At 54.1% G+C, this 20,261-nt stretch overlaps 9 protein-coding genes across 9 annotated transcripts; 6 read left to right on the top strand and 3 right to left on the bottom strand.

The window, feature by feature from the left end:
* Positions 1–537: 537 nt before the first annotated feature.
* Positions 538–988, top strand: N7532_002110 (uncharacterized protein; the record flags this gene model as incomplete). The annotated part of the gene is made up of 2 exons (XM_056614604.1): positions 538–855; positions 938–988. 2 exons carry the CDS (start codon positions 538–540, stop codon positions 986–988), a joined length of 369 nt encoding a protein of 122 aa, XP_056479645.1.
* Positions 989–1,262: 274 nt separating this feature from the next.
* N7532_002109 (oxygenase MpaB family protein) lies at positions 1,263–2,156 on the bottom strand (the record flags this gene model as incomplete). Its single annotated transcript, XM_056614603.1, has 1 exon — positions 1,263–2,156. One exon carries the CDS (start codon positions 2,154–2,156, stop codon positions 1,263–1,265), a length of 894 nt encoding a protein of 297 aa, XP_056479644.1.
* Positions 2,157–2,827: 671 nt separating this feature from the next.
* On the top strand, positions 2,828–4,409 carry N7532_002108 (DUF3712 domain-containing protein; the record flags this gene model as incomplete). The annotated part of the gene is made up of 3 exons (XM_056614602.1): positions 2,828–3,084; positions 3,247–3,671; positions 3,733–4,409. The coding sequence occupies 3 exons, from the start codon at positions 2,828–2,830 to the stop codon at positions 4,407–4,409; spliced, it is 1,359 nt and encodes a 452-aa protein (XP_056479643.1).
* A 400-nt stretch (positions 4,410–4,809) lies between these two features.
* On the top strand, positions 4,810–6,504 carry N7532_002107 (transposase; the record flags this gene model as incomplete). Its single annotated transcript, XM_056614601.1, has 1 exon — positions 4,810–6,504. The coding sequence occupies one exon, from the start codon at positions 4,810–4,812 to the stop codon at positions 6,502–6,504; it is 1,695 nt and encodes a 564-aa protein (XP_056479642.1).
* Positions 6,505–7,187: 683 nt separating this feature from the next.
* fbx15 (F-box domain protein) lies at positions 7,188–9,159 on the bottom strand (the record flags this gene model as incomplete). The annotated part of the gene is made up of 2 exons (XM_056614600.1): positions 7,188–8,870; positions 9,010–9,159. 2 exons carry the CDS (start codon positions 9,157–9,159, stop codon positions 7,188–7,190), a joined length of 1,833 nt encoding a protein of 610 aa, XP_056479641.1.
* A 1,414-nt stretch (positions 9,160–10,573) lies between these two features.
* N7532_002105 (caspase family protein) lies at positions 10,574–12,127 on the top strand (the record flags this gene model as incomplete). The annotated part of the gene is made up of 3 exons (XM_056614599.1): positions 10,574–10,883; positions 10,956–11,760; positions 11,881–12,127. 3 exons carry the CDS (start codon positions 10,574–10,576, stop codon positions 12,125–12,127), a joined length of 1,362 nt encoding a protein of 453 aa, XP_056479640.1.
* Positions 12,128–13,481: 1,354 nt separating this feature from the next.
* N7532_002104 (uncharacterized protein) lies at positions 13,482–13,967 on the top strand (the record flags this gene model as incomplete). The annotated part of the gene is made up of 1 exon (XM_056614598.1): positions 13,482–13,967. The coding sequence occupies one exon, from the start codon at positions 13,482–13,484 to the stop codon at positions 13,965–13,967; it is 486 nt and encodes a 161-aa protein (XP_056479639.1).
* Positions 13,968–16,414: 2,447 nt separating this feature from the next.
* On the top strand, positions 16,415–17,233 carry N7532_002103 (SIMPL domain-containing protein; the record flags this gene model as incomplete). Its single annotated transcript, XM_056614597.1, has 1 exon — positions 16,415–17,233. One exon carries the CDS (start codon positions 16,415–16,417, stop codon positions 17,231–17,233), a length of 819 nt encoding a protein of 272 aa, XP_056479638.1.
* A 259-nt stretch (positions 17,234–17,492) lies between these two features.
* N7532_002102 (sugar porter family MFS transporter) lies at positions 17,493–19,534 on the bottom strand (the record flags this gene model as incomplete). Its single annotated transcript, XM_056614596.1, has 8 exons — positions 17,493–17,695; positions 17,751–17,881; positions 17,942–18,577; positions 18,639–18,840; positions 18,904–18,950; positions 19,017–19,272; positions 19,344–19,395; positions 19,460–19,534. 8 exons carry the CDS (start codon positions 19,532–19,534, stop codon positions 17,493–17,495), a joined length of 1,602 nt encoding a protein of 533 aa, XP_056479637.1.
* Positions 19,535–20,261: the final 727 nt, after the last annotated feature.

The raw sequence follows: 20,261 nt of genomic DNA, 5'->3' as shown, positions 1-20,261 counted from the left end.
TGAGACCTGCGATGCGGGGATCGCCTCTGCTCGATGCTCTGCGCCGCTGCAACCACCGCAACGCCAGTATGCGCAGACTTGGAACCGGCGCCCTCTCACATGGAATGACATCGTCGAGCGATCGACCTCGGCGACTCTCTGGATCCACGATCGTGGATCTTGCCCGCTCTGCGCACGCCAATCCGGCCGGGCCCCGGCTGCTCGTGATGCCTGAGAGGCCGGTGGACACTGGCGGAGCCTCGGGGATTTTGCTGGATCGCTAACGTCTGGAAGCTAAGTCTGTCTCTGGCGTACCAAGTTCAGGTCTAGATGCAGCGGGGGAGACCGTGCTGGTCTAGGGAAGGCGTTCCCAGCTACACACTCGCTTATAAGACCGTGACAGGCGGGGGAGAGCTGACGGCGAGGCTGCTTTTTTCTTCTTATCTGCGTCCAGGGTCGTAGATCACTTCTGGGGGTTTTTGTGTGATCAATCCACGCCTTCAATTCCATTGCCAATCGCCATTTTCCAATTCAATTCTTGTTCCCTAACGTTTCAAAATGCGCTTCTCGACTTTGCTCCTCCCTTTCGCCGCGGCTCCGCTGGCTCTAGCAGCCCCCGAGCCCAACCCTGTCGCACCGCGGGCGCCTGCGTCGACCGGTGGCCTGCTCTCTGAGCTGCCGGGCATCCTGGACGGCGTGCAGGAGCTGCTAAGCAAGGACACCATCAACAACCTCGAGGTGATTGTCAGCGGCGCTGCGAAGCTGCTGTCCTCCGACAATATCGATATCCTGCAGGATATTCTCAACAACGCCCACACCCTGTTGACCAAGGACTTTGTCGACAACACCACAACGCTGATCGGCGATGCCACACCGGTACGTATTCCTCGTACACTAGTCCCCTACCTCTAGTGTATCTGCATCTCCCAAAATAGGGTGTCACGCTAACAATGATCAGCTGGTGGAGGACGTGTCGAAGCTGCTGGGTGGGGTGCTGGGCTCGCTATAGAGAAGATTTATGACTGTTTATTCAAATCATGATAGCATACGAATTTCAACGAGGGATCTGAGATCAATATTCAATATTATATAAAAATGATCATAGTGTGACATTTAACTGCAAACATCACAACCAAATATATGCAATTGAAGTTTATGACACGGTAAGAACCCTCATCTCCGCACAGAGCGTATCTCATAGCATGGGTATATACAAAACATTAAAAAGACCGACTATCCTGATAATTTCCTCCCAAACTGGTTCACCCGCCTGTCCAAAATGTTCAAACAACATTCAGTTTATCGCGCAACTTATCCTTATAGTAACTCAGCGGGTACCCGCGCCACTTGTTAGGCATGGCCGGGTATACTGCGACCGAAAAGCCCATCCAGGTCCGGTACAGGGTGCGGGTGCTGGCGGTGGACCGCAGCCCGTACGAGTCACGCAGGTTCGGCGGCAGCATCTCAATGGTGACAGCCCGCAGGAAGGGTTTCAAGTTCTGCACCCATTTGGGCATATCGGTGCTCTCTCGCAGATCCTTTGCGAACTGAGCCGCGTCGGATGAGACGGTCAACTTGCCGACCTGGTCATCCCAGTACGACCAGAAGGCCTGGCGGGTCTCGGGCCAGGTACCGGGAGGGATCCCCAGGCAGTTCATCAGCAGGCCAAACTCGCTGTAGGCGCGCTGGGCGGTTTGGTAGTCGACCCGGCCGTAGACACGCTGGTAGAAGTCGGTTGCGGTGGCGTACAGCGTGGCCGCCATCCACTTCTGCAGGGGCGGATGGTGGGCGAAGCGGTTGTTGCGTCCGCCGCCCAGGCCAGGGGCCTCGCCGCGATGCAGCAGGTCGAGCAGGATCTTGCGCTCCGCACGTGTGCCGAAGACCAAATTGGAAATGTAGCTCAGGTTGGCCTGCAGGGCGTCGAGCAGTTCGGTCGCCAGCGCCTCCGGGTTGGTGTTGGTGTTTTCAACCTCACGGATCGCAGGCAGGGCCGCCTGGAGCAGCAACGCGGCACCAGAGCCGGCGAAGAGAATGCCCTCCTGCAGCATCTGGGGCAGGATCTCCAGCTGCTCGAGGGCGTGCAGACGGCCGGCATCGCTGGTGGTGGCCTCACTGGGGCCCACGCTGGCGTCGGCCTTTTCGTCCAAGGGAGACGGGGGAGACGAGGTGGAGGACATGGTGATGCGCAGAAGCTCAGAGGGAGTCTGGGGAACGGGAGGAGTGAAAAGCTTCGGGTTAAAATCCCAAATCCACTCCTTCACGTTCGTCCCCGCAAACCCCGGACAATCCTCTCCACCACCACCACCAACACGCCCGCACCACACAAATCAACACCCGCTCGCTTGTGACGAACAAGTCGAGATCATGTGAAGCCTCTTTTTGCATCACGACAGGCCGCGGTTCGCAGAAGATCGCCATCTCCGGCGCCGATCCCTGCTCTGCGCAGGCGCCACTAGCCCCAGTCGGCTCGTGGATCCTGGCCGAACAAAGCAACGCTGCTCCGAGATATCCACCGTCCCACCTTACCCCTAATGCTTTTTGGGCTCGGTTGACCCTCCCCCCGACGTTCCACTGGAAAGCCCGCGGGCGAAACCACGGGCACCATGGACCCCGGACTTTTCTTTCACGGGCTTATTTCGCTTGCCCTCCATTCGGTAGCAGGTCACAGGCGAGCCCCGGACTCGCAATTTCCCCCGCGAATCTCTCAGAATACGCACTCGATACGACGTGCACATATAGTCGCGGGGCGGACCCAGTCCCCAGCGCCTCGTTTCCTCCCTTTCCCCGTGCTGTGTGTGTGCTGTGCTGAGTTTGATCCCTCGTCGCGTCCCATTCCCACTCAGTCACCATGGGCAAGAACACCGATGACCGGCCGGCCTACCTGAGCTCCAACGACGCCAAGTACTCGCTCGGTGTCCATCGTGGGCCCTTGCCTCCTGCCGGCCTCGACGATACTGCCAAACTCGAGCAGGTCGAGTCCGCGGGCGGACTCTCGCTCGCGACCACTCGCACGCGTAGGGAACGGTTGACGCGCCATTGGAAGCGCTTCTGGTGCTGCTATCTCATTGGCAATGTCATCTTCCTTGCCATCTTCTTGCCCGTGTTGTAAGTCATCACGCAATGAAATCCCTTACTATCATACCTTGTACTTGGAGAGCTCTTGTAGTTCCATAGGGTCCAATTCTCGACCCTAGCCTGAAGTCAATTGGACGACATCAATTGCATCCACCAATGGCTAGACTTTTCAGCGACTGACTATACTTTCAGCTTCCTCGTCGCCATCCCCGCCATCTCCCAGCTCGTCGTCAACAAGTCTGACCTCGTGCTGGTCAGTGCGGCTGTCTTGAACCCCCAGCCAGACTCAATCCAGTTGACCCTCAAGTCGGCATTGGATTTGAAGATCGCCTTGCCGGTTCGCATCGAGCCGATTGACCTGAATCTCTTCATGCGCGATACCGGCGCCGACAGGCCATGGACCAATATCACCCTTGACGGCATGACTATCAAGGGCAACACCACCCTGGGTGTGGACAACCAACACCGCCCGCTGGTCGACCAGGATGTCTGGGTCGACTATGTCCACGATGTCGTGTTCAAGAAGTATTCGACCCTGTCGCTGCGGGGATCAACGAACTCCTATCTGGGCGTATTGAAGTCACACGTCACGATGGATAAGGATGTGACCTCTCCGAGTAAGTCTATGCAGCTTGCTCTTTGCTATTTGCCGACTCTAAATGCTGACGTCCCGTGCAGCTCTCGATTCTTTCAAGGATTTCACTCTCTCGGATAGCACGCTGCTCCTTCCGGCTCGCGAGGACGGCACCAATCTGATTGGCAATGCCTCTCTCCCCAACCCGTCGGTGCTGACCCTTGACATCGGCACTCTCGTCCTCGACATCAAGAGTGGTGATCTGGTCCTGGGTAACGCCACCCTCGAAGATGTCACCCTCTACCCCGGATCCAACGTCTTCCCTGTTAAGGCCACCATCGACCTCAAGACGGCCTTCTCTCACCTGGGTGAGATCATCAAGCAGCAGGCCAGCGCTCTCGGCAATGGCAGCCTCTCCCTGACCACCGTAACACGCTCTGTCACCTGGAAGGGTACCCTCGTCCCTTACTACACCAAGGTGATGTCGGAGCTTCCGCTCGTCGCCAACGTTCCTCTCCTCGACACCATCAAAAACAGCATCCACAATCTGATCGGCAGCGACGGCAAGCTGAACCTCACTTCCATCCTCCACGCCAACTCCAGCAGCGGCAGTGGCTTGCTCTCCTCTATGGAAGACGAATTCGGCGACAAAGCGAAGCGATCGGCCCTGTCCGATGCGCTTAAGGAAAACATCCACGTGCGCAACCTGTTCGAGGATGAGCACCCGGTCAAGCGGGATATAATTCTCGACTCGATCGCTGGGATGTACATGAAGGCATAATTCTGCTGGTGCCATCCCACGCGTTGCTTGCTGAATTTAAATTCCGATTCCCCCTCAACAATCCTCCTGGATGTGATCTACGCCGACACGATTGTGATTGCGACTCTGATTTCTCTCGATTCCCCGGACGGTGGCCTTTTGCCCCTGGATTATGGCGTTACGGATTCCCTTGTATATTTGTTCATATTGATCACTCGGCGGATAGACCACGGCTATTGTCGTGTAGAAATAGAGGCCGGGTGATATCTAGAATAGGATCTAGACGTTAATATATAAAGTTATGATCTAGCCGTGGCTCCACCCACCTACACCAGTTTGCGCTGTAGGTGGGCTTCAGCCACCCGAGCACTTCAGCCATCCGAGCAAATCTCTCTTGATTCATCCACTACCATCAACCAATATGCCTGATTCTCCTAAAACCAAGGAGGATAGAATCCTCCATGCCTGCCAAGCTGCAAAACGTGTCAAAAAGCCGAATATCTCCGCGTTGGCGCGAGAGCACGGCGTTTCCCGATCACTACTTTCGGCACGGCTTCACGGACGAGGAACTTTGACTAGCCGAAAGCCAACCAATAAAGCCCTTGAAGAGACCCAGGAGCAGGCTATTATTAGGTGGATTGATCAACTTGATGAATATGGCATTTCTCCTACACCAAAGATGATCGAGGGTTGTGCAAATCAGATTCTTTGTCGAAACACTCCCGATGATACTCGCCCTCGACACGTCGGTAATGCGTGGGTTTATAGGTTTATATCGCGTCTTCCACAGAAATTCAAGCTCATTAAGCAAAAGCCAATCGAAAAAAAACGCCTTACCTCTGAGGATATCGGCTTACAAACCGCGTGGTTCGATCGACTCGAGATTGTGATGCGAAATATCCCATCATGCAACATCTACAACTTCGACGAAACGGGCTTCCAACTCGGCCAAGGCAAGCCTCAAAAAGTAGTCACAAAATACCAACAACATGCGGCAAAGGGCAATCCAAGCAGTGGTTCACGCGAATCAGTGACAGCAATCGAGTGTATTTGTGCCGACGGCAGCGATGTTGTTCCACCATACTTTATCTTCAGTGGCCGATATCATCTCCAAAAGTGGTACGAATCCAACGTGCCAGGCGAGTGGAAAATCAATCTTTCGAAGACCGGCTATACAAATGACGATATCGCTTTCAAATGGCTTCAACACTTTGACAAACACACAAAGTCTCGGGCGCGTGGTCAGCAACGACTTCTACTATTCGATGGCCATGGTTCGCATCTCACGTACGAATTTATCGCGTATTGCCACGATAACAAGATCACTCCTTTTTGTTTCCTTCCAAAAACAACCCACTTCATCCAGCCACTCGACGGCCAAGCATTTCAGACATATAAATTTCACTACAAAACCAACAATAATCGTATCGCGCAGTGGGGTGGCTCGACAACCGATAAAGCCGACTTTCTCGAACAAATTCCAGAAGCTCGTGATAAAGCATCTCAGCAAAGAATCATCCGAGAGTCTTTTACGAAGCGTGGCATATACCCTTTACGGCCACAAATCATCCTCGATCAACTTAATGCCGACCGCGAACCGACTCCAGATCTTCAGATATTCGACGGCGAAACACCCCCACCAGCATCTAGTTCAAATAATTCGCCACCAAAAACGATTCGGAAGTTAAGGCGAAGCATCAGCAAAGCCGAGAACTTTATACAGAAAAGCCCCGGGCTCAATGAAAGCTTCGTAAAACGCCTCGATCGCGTCTTCAAAAGCTCGCTCGAAACCTTCGAGTTAGCCACCCAGCTTAATGCCGATTATCACAACCGTCTTATCCCGGCGACTTCTAAGAAAAACAAGAGTCGAAAGACGGTCCCTAAGGTATTCGGCGAAGTCAATGTGAAGGATACAAAACGCCATATTGCTATCGACAAAGAACGTGAAGCGAAGCGGGCTGAAGATCGAGCTCGGAAGCAGCAGATTCCTTTAGGGGCTAAAACTCCACGCAAAAGCCCTGAGCAGCCAAATATGCCTACAAAAGAAAGCGTGAGGCCGCAAATATCCTATCCGGGTGTTGTTACGTTAGATGAACCAGTATATTTCCCTATATAGGAGTAGGAATGCAAATTTGCTCGGATGGCTGAAGTGCTCGGGTGGCTGAAGCCCACCTACAGCGCAAAGCGGTGTAGGTGGGTGGAGCCACGGCTACATCCTTGTGTTTCAGTAATTTAGGCACACTGACGATGAGAAAGTTCAAAACAGTTGGTAAGAACACTCGAACTACACTAGTGTATGAGCTGAAATTCATGTACATCAAAATGTCGTTTCGATCTAGACCCATACCCGTTGCTGCAGAAGATTAAGCTCAGATGACGGCGCTAGTGCTGTTTCATCTTTCATGCAGGGGCGCTCCACTCGTTGCATCACCATGATTGAGATTTTTACCGGGTGGCTGCTGACGATTTGATTGTCAGGTCTGTCTGGCTGTCTCGGATACGCAATGCGAATTACTATCCCATTATTGGGCCGTCTGAATCGCAATTCGGAGAATCGGGCTGCCGGAAAAATCGAATGTACTAATACATTACCCAAGGGTAATAAGTACCATGAGGTAACTAGCTGATGTGAAAGGGATTACTGCCGGTTACGAATGTTCATCGCCTACCTAGGTACCCGAAAGTGAGATATTTGCATCAGGGAATGATTCACGTATCTTAGGTATTTCATTTCATTTATTTCAATTTTCGGCTGTTCGAGTGTGAACAGGTGCATGACAGGTCCGCGTGCCGACATGTTTATCGGACCCAATATCCTCGTCGGATAGCCTTGTAAAGTGGCTCCGACTTTCTGATGAGAAAGTTACTCGACTCGGGTCGCGGTACTTCTACGGGGAACATCTGCCCAGTTGTGGCTGCCTTCATGGTGCGGAGGGACGGGAAATCCGGAAAACGGATCTTAGGGTCAAAGCTGATCAGGATCAGAGCCCGATCGTTGTGAGAGAGACCTGGAGAGGAAACGGAATAGATGAGAGAGCGCTCGTCCGAGACAGCACGGATGGCGCCCAGGCGGGTATCGGGGCAGAGAAGTTGGGTCAGTTCGGAAGGAGAGTCCTTAGGTGGCCAGAGGCGGACACCGCGAGAAACGAATTGTTCTTCGGAGCCTTCCACAGGTCGGCCATCGGCGTCGGCCTGGGTCGGTTTGAGGAGCATGCCTTCCTCATCCAGGGGGCATTTGCGCTTCCGCGAGACTGTTCGCAGGCGCAATCGGTCCCGGGACCGCAGACCGTCCGCCTGGGGGTCGTTGACGAGGTCCACGAAGGTAGCAGCGGAGAGGTGATAACTTCGGTGTTTCGTGCGGACAGCAATAAATTCCTGCCGTGTGTTTTGGTCATGCGTGTCCTCATATTCGGGATGGTAGTAGCGGCGCAGTCGCTTTTCGGGGCGCTCGTTGTAGGTCTGCCGGTTGTCACCCGGGTTGAGGTCCTTGACCTCGTTCACCCACCGCGGAGGCGTCTCGCCGTTCCGCTCGCCAAAGGCCTCTTCAGGAGTTGGGAGGGGCTCGATGTAATTTGTTCGATGGTTTTCGCTTTTTCCCTGTCGCCACTCGCGGCGACATTCGAGAATGACCGGTCGACCGGTCGTCTCGTCCATCCGGATCGACAGGTCTGTCCACATCTCATTGATCGGTCCCTCGCGGTGCTCACGGCGCCACAGGCGTCCATTCCATTTCTGGCCCTTGTTTCGCGGAGCGTAGCAGGCACAATGATAGAAAGAGGAGTACCGTTCGTCGTCGCCTGATGTAGCCTGTGTGGAGACTACATAGAGGCATGCCTCGTACATCTCAAAGGCAACTGTTTGGCCCACATCACCTTCGACCACTCCGTCGAGAGAGAAGTTTATCGTCTGCAGAGTGAGTAAATCTACTCCAGAAACTGCCCAGACTCCATTGGAATCATCCAGGGCCGTAAAAGTGCCGTACCAGATGTAGGAGCGGTTATTGCGCACGAAGATGGGCACAGTTGCAGGCACCGCCGCTTGTAGAAGCAGTCGTCCTCGTCGTCCCGTGGTAGGCCGGGGATGAGGCTGCATATCCAACACTAGCAACGTGTCTGTGAAGCCATCGTGACTGCTGGCCACTCGTAAGACGAGGACGCCATCGTGATAGTGGACGAGTGTCACCCGCTCGGCGGCGTCCAAGTGGCTCGAACCCTCCAGGTGGGGAAGTACATCGTAGAGATTCAACACGCGTTCGTATTCGTCGACGCCATGCACGTTGAGAAGCCGGATTTCATGCCCGACGCGATAACAGAGAAAGCCTTGCTCATAGAGGAAGTCGGCGCCAAAGGCTAAGACGCAGACGGAATACGGGTCCGCTGTCGCGATCGCTTCATTGATGTCAAAGCGGTGGCCAACAGCCTTGCGGTAGCCAGCCTGGGCTCGTAAGGCTGCGTGGCCTTCCTCGCTATATCGCAGTACGCGCTGGTAAAGGGTTAGCTGGGATCGTATTTTGGCCCCCAGACGGGAACTCGGGAATGTCCCGGAGAGGGGAGGAGAAGGGGAGGGGGAAAGGGAGAGGGCTCGCGGCTTGCAGCTCTCGGGGGAGACAGGGCGCACGTACCTCGACCGTCTTGCGGGCGATGAGATCGCTATTCGTCAGGGTGCGGAGAGCATGGTTGGCGCGGCTCAGATGGATCAAGTCACGGTCGTCCAGCGACGTGGCGATCTGATAAAAGACATCGAAGGGGAGGGTATCCAGGCTCCGAGCCATGGCGGTGGAGCTGCGGTGGCCTAGCAGCAGGGCATGATGGAATCGCAGAGAGGAAAGAAGGAGTCAAAAGATGGATGGGGGAGGAGGCGGAGTTGAGGTGGTGGTGCTTCAGGGAAGGACAGGGCGCAGCAACTGCCGATGGCAGTGAAGTGGTGGGTACTACACCGAGTTTTAAGTCGGCCGTTGAGCCTCACACTTCGCCGCTGCGGCTCCCAGTCTCCTCTGCCCCCAAGCTGGGAACCTCGTGCGGCGCAACTATGATCCCCTTTTTTGCCATCTATCGACGACTAGCGGCTCCGACGTGGTGGACGATCGACCCCGGTCACGCCATCGGTGGAGTTGCGACGCTTGGAATGTTCCACCTGGGCCGCGACAGGTATCACTGACTCGCTCCATGCGGCTCTGCTCGTGTTGACCCCTCGCATGGCGCCCGCCTTACTGGATCGAGGCCAGCCTTCCTGGAAATCGAACGGCATGCGTGCTGGAAGGGCGATCCGCGGGGTCCGAGCAGATGTCCGAAGGGTCGTTTCAGTCGTCCTGCGGGTTGCTCAGGTCGATGCGGCTCTGCTGGCCGCCCCACGCATCTACAGAAGCAGTACAGTATGTACAATCTGGGGATCTCCGGTGCAGTCCCGCGACTCTGCACCGTTCCCTGATTCTTCTGCTTCCCCCTCCATCCCCCTACAATGTCCTATTCCAAGGTCATGCTGTCCAGTGCTGCTGGGTCGGGTTCGATCTCCCGTCACCTGCTTACGTGCTCTCCTTGCACTGCCCCCCGATATTGGGCACAAGCAGCCACCCCGACTTAAATCCTGCACTACCACCACGTACTAGTACCGAACAATCAACGTACTCGTACCTCTGCACGATGTCTCATTAGGCCTCACTAACCAACTTGGCACTAACAGCCTACTGCGAGTCCCCAACTAGCCGCAATGGGAGAGAAGTGCTAGTGCGACACTAGCTCTTCTTCGTTCTGCGGATCTGACTAATCTGCCTATATATAACTAACTATTGCTCACGTGTTCTGCTGACTGTGCGTCGTATAGAGTGCTGCCTGCAGCCCTACGCGTGTGGGGATGTGTTCCATGGTTGTTCCTCGGGCGCGTTCAATGGGGTTTGTCCGTCGTAGCCTTTTTTCAGGCACACTCGGCTCAGTTCCTTCCTTTCACTCCTGGGGGCGGTGCTCAATTTGCAGTTCACAGTTCACAGTTTGAGGATTATACCGACCTTGTTCAGCTCGCCACATCTGCTGGGCGCCTCGCTCATTCCGAGATCTGCGCGACCCACCGAGAAAATTCTCTGTGCTGAGTCGTATTCCGTACTGTGTCGACCGGCGACATATCCTTCTTCCATAGATCCTCGTCCAGAGGGATAGCACTTAGGGATCGACCAATTTCCCTCATCTGCTGCCATGTACTATCCGCCGCAAGGTCCTCCTCCGCCAGGGCCGCCGCCATGGGGATATCCGCAGGGCCCTCCAAGCTGGTCCCCGCAACCCCCGCCTCAGCCCTACGGACAGCCATATCATCATCAGCATCATCACTCCTACTCCAACCCGCCGGCGCCGTACCCTCCACCAGGCCAGCCCGGACCGCTAGGGCCCTATGGGCATGTGCCGTCGCCTCAACCGTATGGTCACACGCCCTCGCCGCTGCCGTACGGCCAGCCGTCGCCGTACCCGCCGCCGCCGCAGCAGCCTCATTTGGGAGCTCCCCGTGATGGTAGGTGGGCTCATGGCGCCTCTCAATTCCTATCTAGGTGTTCACACGAATCTCATCTCATCTATCAAACAGGTCCACCCGGCGCTAATTCACCCAATCTGCCTCCGCCGCCGCCGCAAACCCTGCAGCATTTCGGCCAGGGTGCCCCCTCCAACTACCAATTCCAGTACTCCGCTTGTACCGGTCGTCGGAAGGCACTGCTGATCGGCATCAACTACTTTGGTCAACCCAACTCGCTCAAGGGCTGTATTAACGATGTCACCAACATGTCCAGCTTCTTGCACCAGCGATTTGGATACCGCCGCGAGGACATGGTCATCCTCACTGACGATCAGCGCAACCCGATGAGTATTCCAACCAAGACGAACATTCTCCGCGCCATGCAGTGGCTCGTCAAGGACGCTCAGCCCCATGACTCCCTCTTCGTCCACTTTTCCGGTCACGGCGGCCGGACTCCGGACCTCGACGGCGACGAGGACGACGGGTACGATGACGTGATTTACCCGGTCGACTATCGGACCGCCGGGCACATCGTCGACGACGACATGCACGCCATCATGGTGCGACCCCTGCGGCCCGGTGTGCGGTTGACGGCCATCTTCGACTCGTGCCACTCCGGCACCGCATTGGACCTGCCGTACATCTACTCCACCCAAGGCATCCTCAAGGAGCCCAACCTGGCCAAGGAGGCCGCACAAGACCTGTTCAGCGTCATCAATTCCTACGGGCAGGGCGATCTCTCCAGCGTTGCGTCCACGGCCATCGGGTTCTTCAAAAAGGCGGCCAATGGCGGACAAGCGCGCGAGCGCACCATCATGACCAAAACGTCGCCGGCCGATGTGGTGATGTTTTCGGGATCCAAGGATACACAGACTTCGTGAGTGCCCGACTTTCCTTCCCCCCGTGTTTCATCTTCTACAGCATCGATGCTGTTGCCTACTACTATTGTGACTACTCGTAGTAGGTTGGTTGTATAGAATTGACTGACCAATGGTAGGGCGGATACATTCCAGGACGGCCAGGCGCGGGGCGCACTGAGCTGGGCGTTTATCAAGTCCCTGCAGCAGTGGCCGCATCAGAGTTATCTGCAGCTGCTGAATACGATCCGGGCGGAGCTGGACGGGAAGTATACGCAGAAGCCGCAGCTGAGCTGCAGCCATCCCCTTGGTAAGTTGACTGCCGTGCTACCGACGAAGCTCGGGCTGACATGTTCGGCAGATACCAACCTCCGCTTTGTGATGTAAATCCCTCTTTCTTTCTTTATTTCCAGGGCTCTTCTGCATATGTTTCGCCCTTTCGCATCAGCCTACCACGAGCAAATGAGCGACGACGTCATCGACCGTCCATTATTCCTATGCAGTGCCTCACTATCCGTAGCAACCGTGTCTTCCTCTCCTTCCCCTCTTTCCATGCGCGGGGATATCCACTTGTAATACCCGTAACATTGGTCCACACCTACTCGGCCTGTGTGCAGCGATGAGAGGCTGTGGTTTGTCAGGCGCCCGGCCCCATCGCATCGGCTCCACCGCGAACACTGGGACTGGGAGACACGGGAGAAACATCGCAAAAGTGCGATCCGAGAAGGTGGGCGGTTAGCCGCTTCGCACGTTGTATGTCTCTGCCTGTCCCGTGGGGCGACCAGAGTGAATGTGGCTGTGACGGGGGCGACGACCACGATTGGCGAGGACAATCCCCCAAGCGTTCGACGGATGCACTTTCACGGTTGAACTTGGGATGCGAAAGGACCCCCCTGAGCGCAGATCGGGCCAATCAGCAGACGGCGGCAGAAAATCCCAGTGGGCTCCTTTTCGGTGGATTCGCCAAAAAAAAAAAGAAGCTGCTAGAAGGGGGAGGGTGAAGGAAAGCAGGACGGGTCAAAAGAGAGAGAGAGAGAACAGTGAGAATGGATTGAAAATATAGACTGCGATCCCATCCGGCCACAAGGTAGATGGCGCAATGAATCGCACTGCCGCGTCACAGAGGATGTGTCAGATCCAAGACAATATGATCTGATACGCGGTGGATACGTTCATGAGACCTCCACAGTCCACAGGCCACCTGAAGGAGAATCATTGCATCTACGGCCGTACTGCACGGAGAAATGGAATGGCATTGCGGTATACCCCAACACGGCCACCACAGAGACTCGGTATACTATGTATAGTACTATCTTATGGTATACTACCTTCACATACTACTAAGTAATAAATTTCTAGTAATTCTCCTCGTCGCCCAGGAATCAAAATTACAGTCATCTATGTGTTACACGGGCCGGCGCCTCGTAGCTTGGGAACTAACCTCGATGTCTTGATCCACTTTTGGTCTTTTTCGGAATGCGATCTCAGCTTCTGCTTTTTTTCCCTCGTTTCGCTCGTTTCCTTTTTTCTCTCTATCTCCTTTAACCCCTCGCCAACCCCCCTGCTCTCACCTCTGCAACTGGTGTTCTTCCGGACTTATACACGACCCCCCGGCGCGATGCTGTCCTCCACCAACTCCTCCTACTCCTCCAGTGTCTCATCCTCCGACCCTCATCTCCCCTACCACTCGCAGCAGCCCTCCTCGCTCTCCCTAGGCTCGCAACTGCCCCGGCGCACCCCCATGCCCGTCAAATATCCGCGCTTCTATGCCTCCCCGGTCGACGATGGCCCCGGCACCCCCGTCGACCTCTACGGCTATGAACAGCGCGAGCCGTCGATCATGGAGAAGCCCACCATGTTCCGCCGTGTCTCCCACGCTCTCGACGACATCAAGGAGGACTTCTCGCTGCAGCTGGACCCCGCCCGCAGCACCGCCAACAAGATCAAGCGTCGCTCGACGCTACTCTTCGACGGCAACTTCTCCAGCCCGGACCTGCACAGTCGGCCCGAGACCGCCGGTCCCCACGGTCCTCGGTCGCGCCCCATGTCCATCGTGTCTGTCGACCCTCGTTCGTTGCCACAGCGCAGCCTGAGTCGGCGTCTGTCCCGCCGACTGTCCATTTTCAGCCGCAGCGGTTCGACCTCGAAGCCAACGAGCATCTCTTCCCCCAATTTGATCGGCTCCTCCACTCATTACGCTAGCCGGAGTCAGACCACCTTCATCTAATCGCCGGTGGGGGCGACTGAGACAAAAAAAAAAAAAAAATTATCTCCGCACGAAAACTACAAACAACAAAGAAAGAGTTGAATAGGATGAACCCACCGGGCGACGAGTACATGTCCACCCGCATTCAAAAAAAAGCGAGGTGGTTCGCGGGGAGATCGGCAACGTCCCGCCTGCAGCGACGATCATACATATCTGATATACCGCATTCCACATGCAAACACACACCCCCTACTGGGTAGGGCTTGGGAGTTTGGATTGATTTAGTTCTGATTTTTGGTTTTGACGTTTGTACCGGCTGTTTTGATTTTCCTGATTTTTACCTAATATTCCCGTCTTTGTTCATATCCCGGGCGGACCGGTTCATACGCCTAATTGCGTGCTTGTATCTATCGTTTGGGACTTGGTTTGGTTGCGCATAGCTCGGTGTTTGGGAATTGATTTTGACCATTTGAAATTGCCATCTATCATATCCATGCAAGATCCAATTTGATATTCTGCCATGTACCACCCTGGGCAGTGTGCTATCGAACATTGATAGAATTTGATGTCTGCAGACTGCTGGCCGAGCTAGTCGCATGCACCGAGCGAGGATATGCGACACCCACAGCGTCACTGCCGGCATTATTGGCTGCAGGGACGCCACTGGCGGCGATGGCGTTCCAAGCCTCGACGGTGGATCGACGTGCGTCAGCCGCTAAAAATAAGTCGAAACCTGTCCAAGCAGCGCAAATGGTTCTTACAATTCGACCAGTTGTTGTGGGTGAGATCGGAAATCTGGGAGGATTTCGAATCGCCCCTGGCGCAGCACGGCGCAGCACCGGTCGGCCTGCATCGACCCAACTCCCCTCGGAACACCCCGTCCACCGGATGTCCACCACCACCACCACCACCACCTCCTCCTCCTCCTCCTTCTCCTCCATCTCCCTATCATCGCAGATCAACACACCCCGTGGACTCCACCCACTCCACAAGTCCCGTTCAAATCGATGATCAGACACTTGACATCTGGTCGCTGTTTCAGCGTTCGTCAATTAGCTCATCATCGGCCACGTTCGATCGCTGATCGCCGGTGCTGGTGTGAACGGGTAGGTGGGTGGCTGCCTGGCGAGGCAGGAACATTTTCTTAAATATAGCAGCACTTTCTGCAATCGACCAAGAATCTCGGCTATGCTTGAATTGATGCGCGTCAGGGGCTCTGAAATGTCCCATCAGAGACTCTTGCCGTGCATCAAGGACACTTGTATACTTGAACATCATCGGCGGCATCTGAACGAGGCTAGGGCTCTCTTGTCTGTCATGTGGCCCATAGAATCATTTCAGAGCAGTCTATGTCTTCATTGCTACAACCCTCTTTTGGTAGTAGCCATGGTCACTACTACCCTAGGTAGTATATTCGTGCAACGTGTGTAGTATTCGAGTTGCAACACTATAGCGTGGTCGCCGACTGCCATACTCTACCTGCGTTGCCTGCCGCACTAGGTTTCTATCATCAGGAGAGACACTGGAGAAGTTCTTTTTTCACTATCGGAATCATCGAAATGCTGTACATGTGAAGTCCAGTTGCAAGATTTAGGTAGCTGTAGAAGGAATCACGGTGACTTCTGATTCTATACTCACAAATCAACTGCTTCGTCTAACTGGGGATGAAATCGTCGCATCTGGAACCTTAGCAGCGCGCCCACTCTAGTGGCTGCGCCCTTCGACAGCTTTTCCCAAAAAAGGCAAATCCTCATCAGATGCTACACTTTGTGTGAGATGAAACTGTTGTAATTCAAAGGAAGATTGCTTGTATTCCTTCTGGACAGAAAACTTGAGGGTTTATATACACATGCGACCTCCAGATTGATTTCCAATCAAAGCTGGTAATTCCGTGAGGTTAGGAATTGATTCCGTTATGATACGACATATCACAACAGAAACCAAAGTTGACTATTCACATTGAGGCGCATATCTCGTCAAGGGCAGATGTCTACTCAACACGGTGGCCAGGTCGACCTCAAGCTAAGTGCGTATATAGCACCAAATTCCAGGGTAGTATTAAGTACTATACTAAGGCATAAAGTAGTACTAGGGTACTTATCCTACCCTAGGGTACTAAGGGAGGCGACTCACGAGCTAAGGTGCTAGCAGAGCCTCATGGCCACGTGCTGGTCGAGAAGTCCGAAGGCGGTAGACATCGTATAGCCGTATCTGTCTAGTGGTGCCTAGAGGATGCCTCGCAGTCATAACTCTGGGTGTCTAGCCTCTTATATTGCGGGAAGCCAAAGCGGTCAACTCAAGAGCCCCATTTGGGGGCGAATGGGACAGACCACTCAGGCTGTCGGCCTCCCCACCGCCTGGGCAACGAGCAGGTGATATAAGGTTCCTCTCTCCCTCTCCTCCGGTGCTCCTGAAAGAAACTATTAACGAGAGGAATTTAATTACTTTGATTTCGATAGGCCAACACCATGCCGCCATTGAAGATAATCCTTCAAGGTCATTCAGCTGTCACCCAGCAGCCAGAGCGGGGTGTCCTTCACTTCAACATCCGGTCAGACGGACCACACCGAGAGGCCGTCTCCAAAGAAGTGATCGAGACTGCCAGCGAAATCACTCGGGTCTTCAGAGAGCTGTCTCCCAAATCAGAGACGGGCGCAACGCTTGCAAATGCCCCCATCACCTCCTTCTCGTCCACCGCCCTTCAGACGTGGGCCTCCAAAGAAAGGATGCCCAACAGTGACGAGTGGCAGAGGATCCACTCGGCAAGACTGTCGATCGGTGCAAATTTTCAAGACTTTAACAAGCTGAATGAGGTTGTCAGTAACCTGGTAATCTATCCAAATGTCATGATCGAATCACTGGACTGGGTTTTGACCGAGGCGACGCAAAAGTCGCTGAGCTCCGAGGCCCGTAAGGATGCCATGCGAGATGCCATCCAGAAGGCCAATGACTATGCCGAGGTGATCGGCCGACAAGTCGTTGCAATCAAGATTACTGACCACGGCGATGGAGCCTCGGGAGCAGCGCCTGTCGCGAGCAGACATCGTGCGATGATGATGCAGCAACAAATGCAGCCACAAATGCAGCCACAGCAACCGCAAATGCCTGGTCCTGCAGGGAATATGAGCTCAACGAGCAATACGGCAAGCCTTTCTTCCAACTCTGCCTCCAATCAGCAATCTCGGTCTGGATCACCCTCGGGGCTTGATTTGAGCCCACAGCTGATCAAGTACTCGAGCTCCGTTTCCGTGGAGTTCGCAGATCCGTCGGAATACTTCAAAGACTAAGGCCAAACATTCACTAGGGTGGAGAATGGCAATTGCCGACAGCTGGGATGCAGAAGGCCTCACGGCAGTCGCTGCTGCCCTACTAGGTCCTATTTCAAATGCGTGTCGAGGGTGCACTGTGCTCATCTGAACACCAAATAATATTGAAAATGCATTTATAACACACATAGTGTGACATGTGACTAATTCCTATAATTATTATCAAAAGGAAAGCCTGTGCCAAGCCGAGTCTTCAAAGAAAAAGTATCTAGAGGCTGTGCTACTTGCTCTCTTCAGTCCACTCCACATGCGCCGCAGAGACGGGTGGAAGACCTTTGTTGGCAGCCGTTCTCTCGATTTCCTCGTCTTCACGATCGATGTATTTCTGAGGACGGCCCCTGCATGTTGCATCACGGTCTCCGACCACAATAAGAGACGGCTTCGACCGGTAGTAGGCATCGATATCCTCCAGGCTTCGGTTCGCTGTACCAAGTTAGTGGCACTCCGGCAAGGAACAATGATGAATCTAGCAACGCACCAGTTTCGGGGTACAAGAAATACAAAATTGGCAGAAAGAGCAGATTGGTGACTGTCCAAACGATCCAGAATCGCCAGCCGATATTCTGAATGCCAATGGGAGTAATTTCGACAATGACGAAGTTGGTAATCCTGGATATTCGGTTAGAAAATTAGAGTGAAGAAAAGGTTCGGAATCTTTCAAGCTCTTACCAGTCAGTTCCCGTTGCGAGTGCCGCACCTTTCGTTCTCATCGGTAAAGAGTTGATCTCGGTGGGATAGAGCCACGGCACTCCTAGCATTCCAACTCCGAAGCTGGCATGGAACAGGAATATAAAAGCGACAGACGCAGCTCCGTATGACTTGTTATCGGGGTAAGTAACCGCGTAGCGCAGTAGGACCGTGATGATCAAGAAACATATAAATTGACCGAAGGTAGAGAGAAGCATTAGACCACGTCGACCCATCCGCTCGACAAGAAGGACTGCAAGGCCTGCGAAGAAGAAATACGAGATGGCATTGCAAGCTGTCAACAAACGAGCCATCTCGTCATCCATGCCAACGGAGCTTTTCAGGACAGTCGGGAGATAGTAGGACATGATATTGATGCCGCCAAACTGTTGCATAAACTGGCTTCCGGCACCCAGGAGAAGACGCCGGAGGGTGTTGGTGTCGTTTGGTGGCTTCTTAAGCAGATCTCGCCACCGCACGGCATTTTCGCGTTCATATCGGAGGGTAAAGTTGATTTCGTTTCTCTGGGCAATGACAAAGGGGTCGTCAAGCGGTTTTGCTTCGAGGCAGCTGATGACCTCGATGGCCTCGTCTTCTTTTCCGTGGGCCAGCAGCCATCTGAATGAGATTAGTATAAAAGAATCTGGTACTCGGTAATTCTTTTAACGGAGGTACCTACCGAGGAGATTCCGGCAGCCATGGCGTGGTAGACCACAAAATAAAGAGGAACAAGAACTGAAGCGCAAGTGGAAACCTCCAGGCGACGGCGCCACCGGCGAAAGAAAGACCATAGTTCACCCAGTTTACAAAGCAGTAGCCCGCGATATTCATCATCATTTCCAGAATGACCAATTTACCTCGCCACTTGAGCTGCGAAGTCTCTGCAAGCCATGTTGTTAGATTCACGGCACAGTTGAGGTTTTAAGTAACTCGAGGCATCCTACCGGTTTGCCACACGGGAGCCGTCGCTGTGTTGACACCGTTTCCGATACTAAGAAGCCATATTGTCAGACCCAGCATGTTACTGAGATAAATGTAGTCGGCCAATCCCACTCACCCTGATACTATACGACCTACAAACATCTGCCCGAGGCTAAATGAGGCTGTTTGAAGAATGGCGCCAGCAGCCATGATGGTTGTTCCCACTAAGACCGCCTTCTTGCGACCCAGTCGCTCCCCGATGGTGAATGCGAATATAGCTCCGAGGAAACATCCGACATCGTAAATCGCCGTCACCGTCGATAGGGTCTTGGTCTTGGTGGGACCGATAAGGTCGTGAATTTCGAGAAAGTCCTGCGTGATTACCACGCCGCCTATAGAATGGTCAATGGCGCTGCATGCGACAGCCGAAGGGATGCTGGTATAATGTACTAGAGGTACGTACTGAAAACACCTTGGTCATAGCCAAAGAGGGTCATGTCAGTTGCACACGCAACCTGTGTCGATGGTCAATGACAATTCTCGGCATTCCAAAATATCAGTATGATGGCGAAAGGGTACCGTAACCCAGAAGGTCAGCCATCCTCCCGTTAGCCCAAAGTAAGGCCGCGTCTTCTTTTCCGCCGGTACCGTCATGGTCAAGAGCGATGAACCCAATAGTGTCTATAGTTCAAACAAAATGAAGAATAATCAACTCGTTCAACGGGATACCGTCTGCTGACTGCACGATGTAAGAAAATCGGCTGTCGGAGTATCGGAGTGGGGGTTACACGTCGGATTTATACCATCTTGACCTTGCCTCTGCAACCGATCAAGGCAAGGGGCTGGTGTGACCAGCTAAACACTTCTCGGGTTTCCCCCGAGGCCTCATCATCCCACGACACAAGAGGGGGAAATCTCGAGTCGGCAATTCAACCGATCCGCATGGTCCAATCCGCCCCCGAGTGGCTGTTGAGAAGACCGCCTAACTTGCCCGATGCAGTAAGGGATCATTGGCGACCAGTTGGGCCCGGCTGGGATTGGCGGCCGCCGCGACGATCGTCGCACTTTAGCCGGGCATGCACCATTGTCCGCGTGGGGGAAATTTTGGAGAAAAACTGGAGAAGCCGCGAGTCTGGGGAAAGTCCGGGGCGCCTCCATTTTGAACCTGCTTGGCAGCCCATCGCAGAGCCCTCTCTCCCGCTCCCCCGACGCAAAGCAGACATCTCTCCAAGGCTAGTCCTGTTCAGTGCAATAGATCGGGCGCACGATTTCCTCCCTGTGGGACTTCAGGCGAGACCCGGGTTGCGGTGTCAGTTTTGGAGTACCGATGAGAAAAAGGCATGGAACTTTATGTACTCGCGTGGAACGTTTGGAGATGAAG

Source organism: Penicillium argentinense, assembly GCF_028826775.1.
Source record: "Penicillium argentinense strain IBT 30761 chromosome Unknown utg000002l_segment0_segment0, whole genome shotgun sequence".
NCBI classification, from domain to species: Eukaryota; Fungi; Ascomycota; class Eurotiomycetes; order Eurotiales; family Aspergillaceae; genus Penicillium; species Penicillium argentinense.
This window is presented reverse-complemented; position numbering and strand designations above follow the sequence as displayed.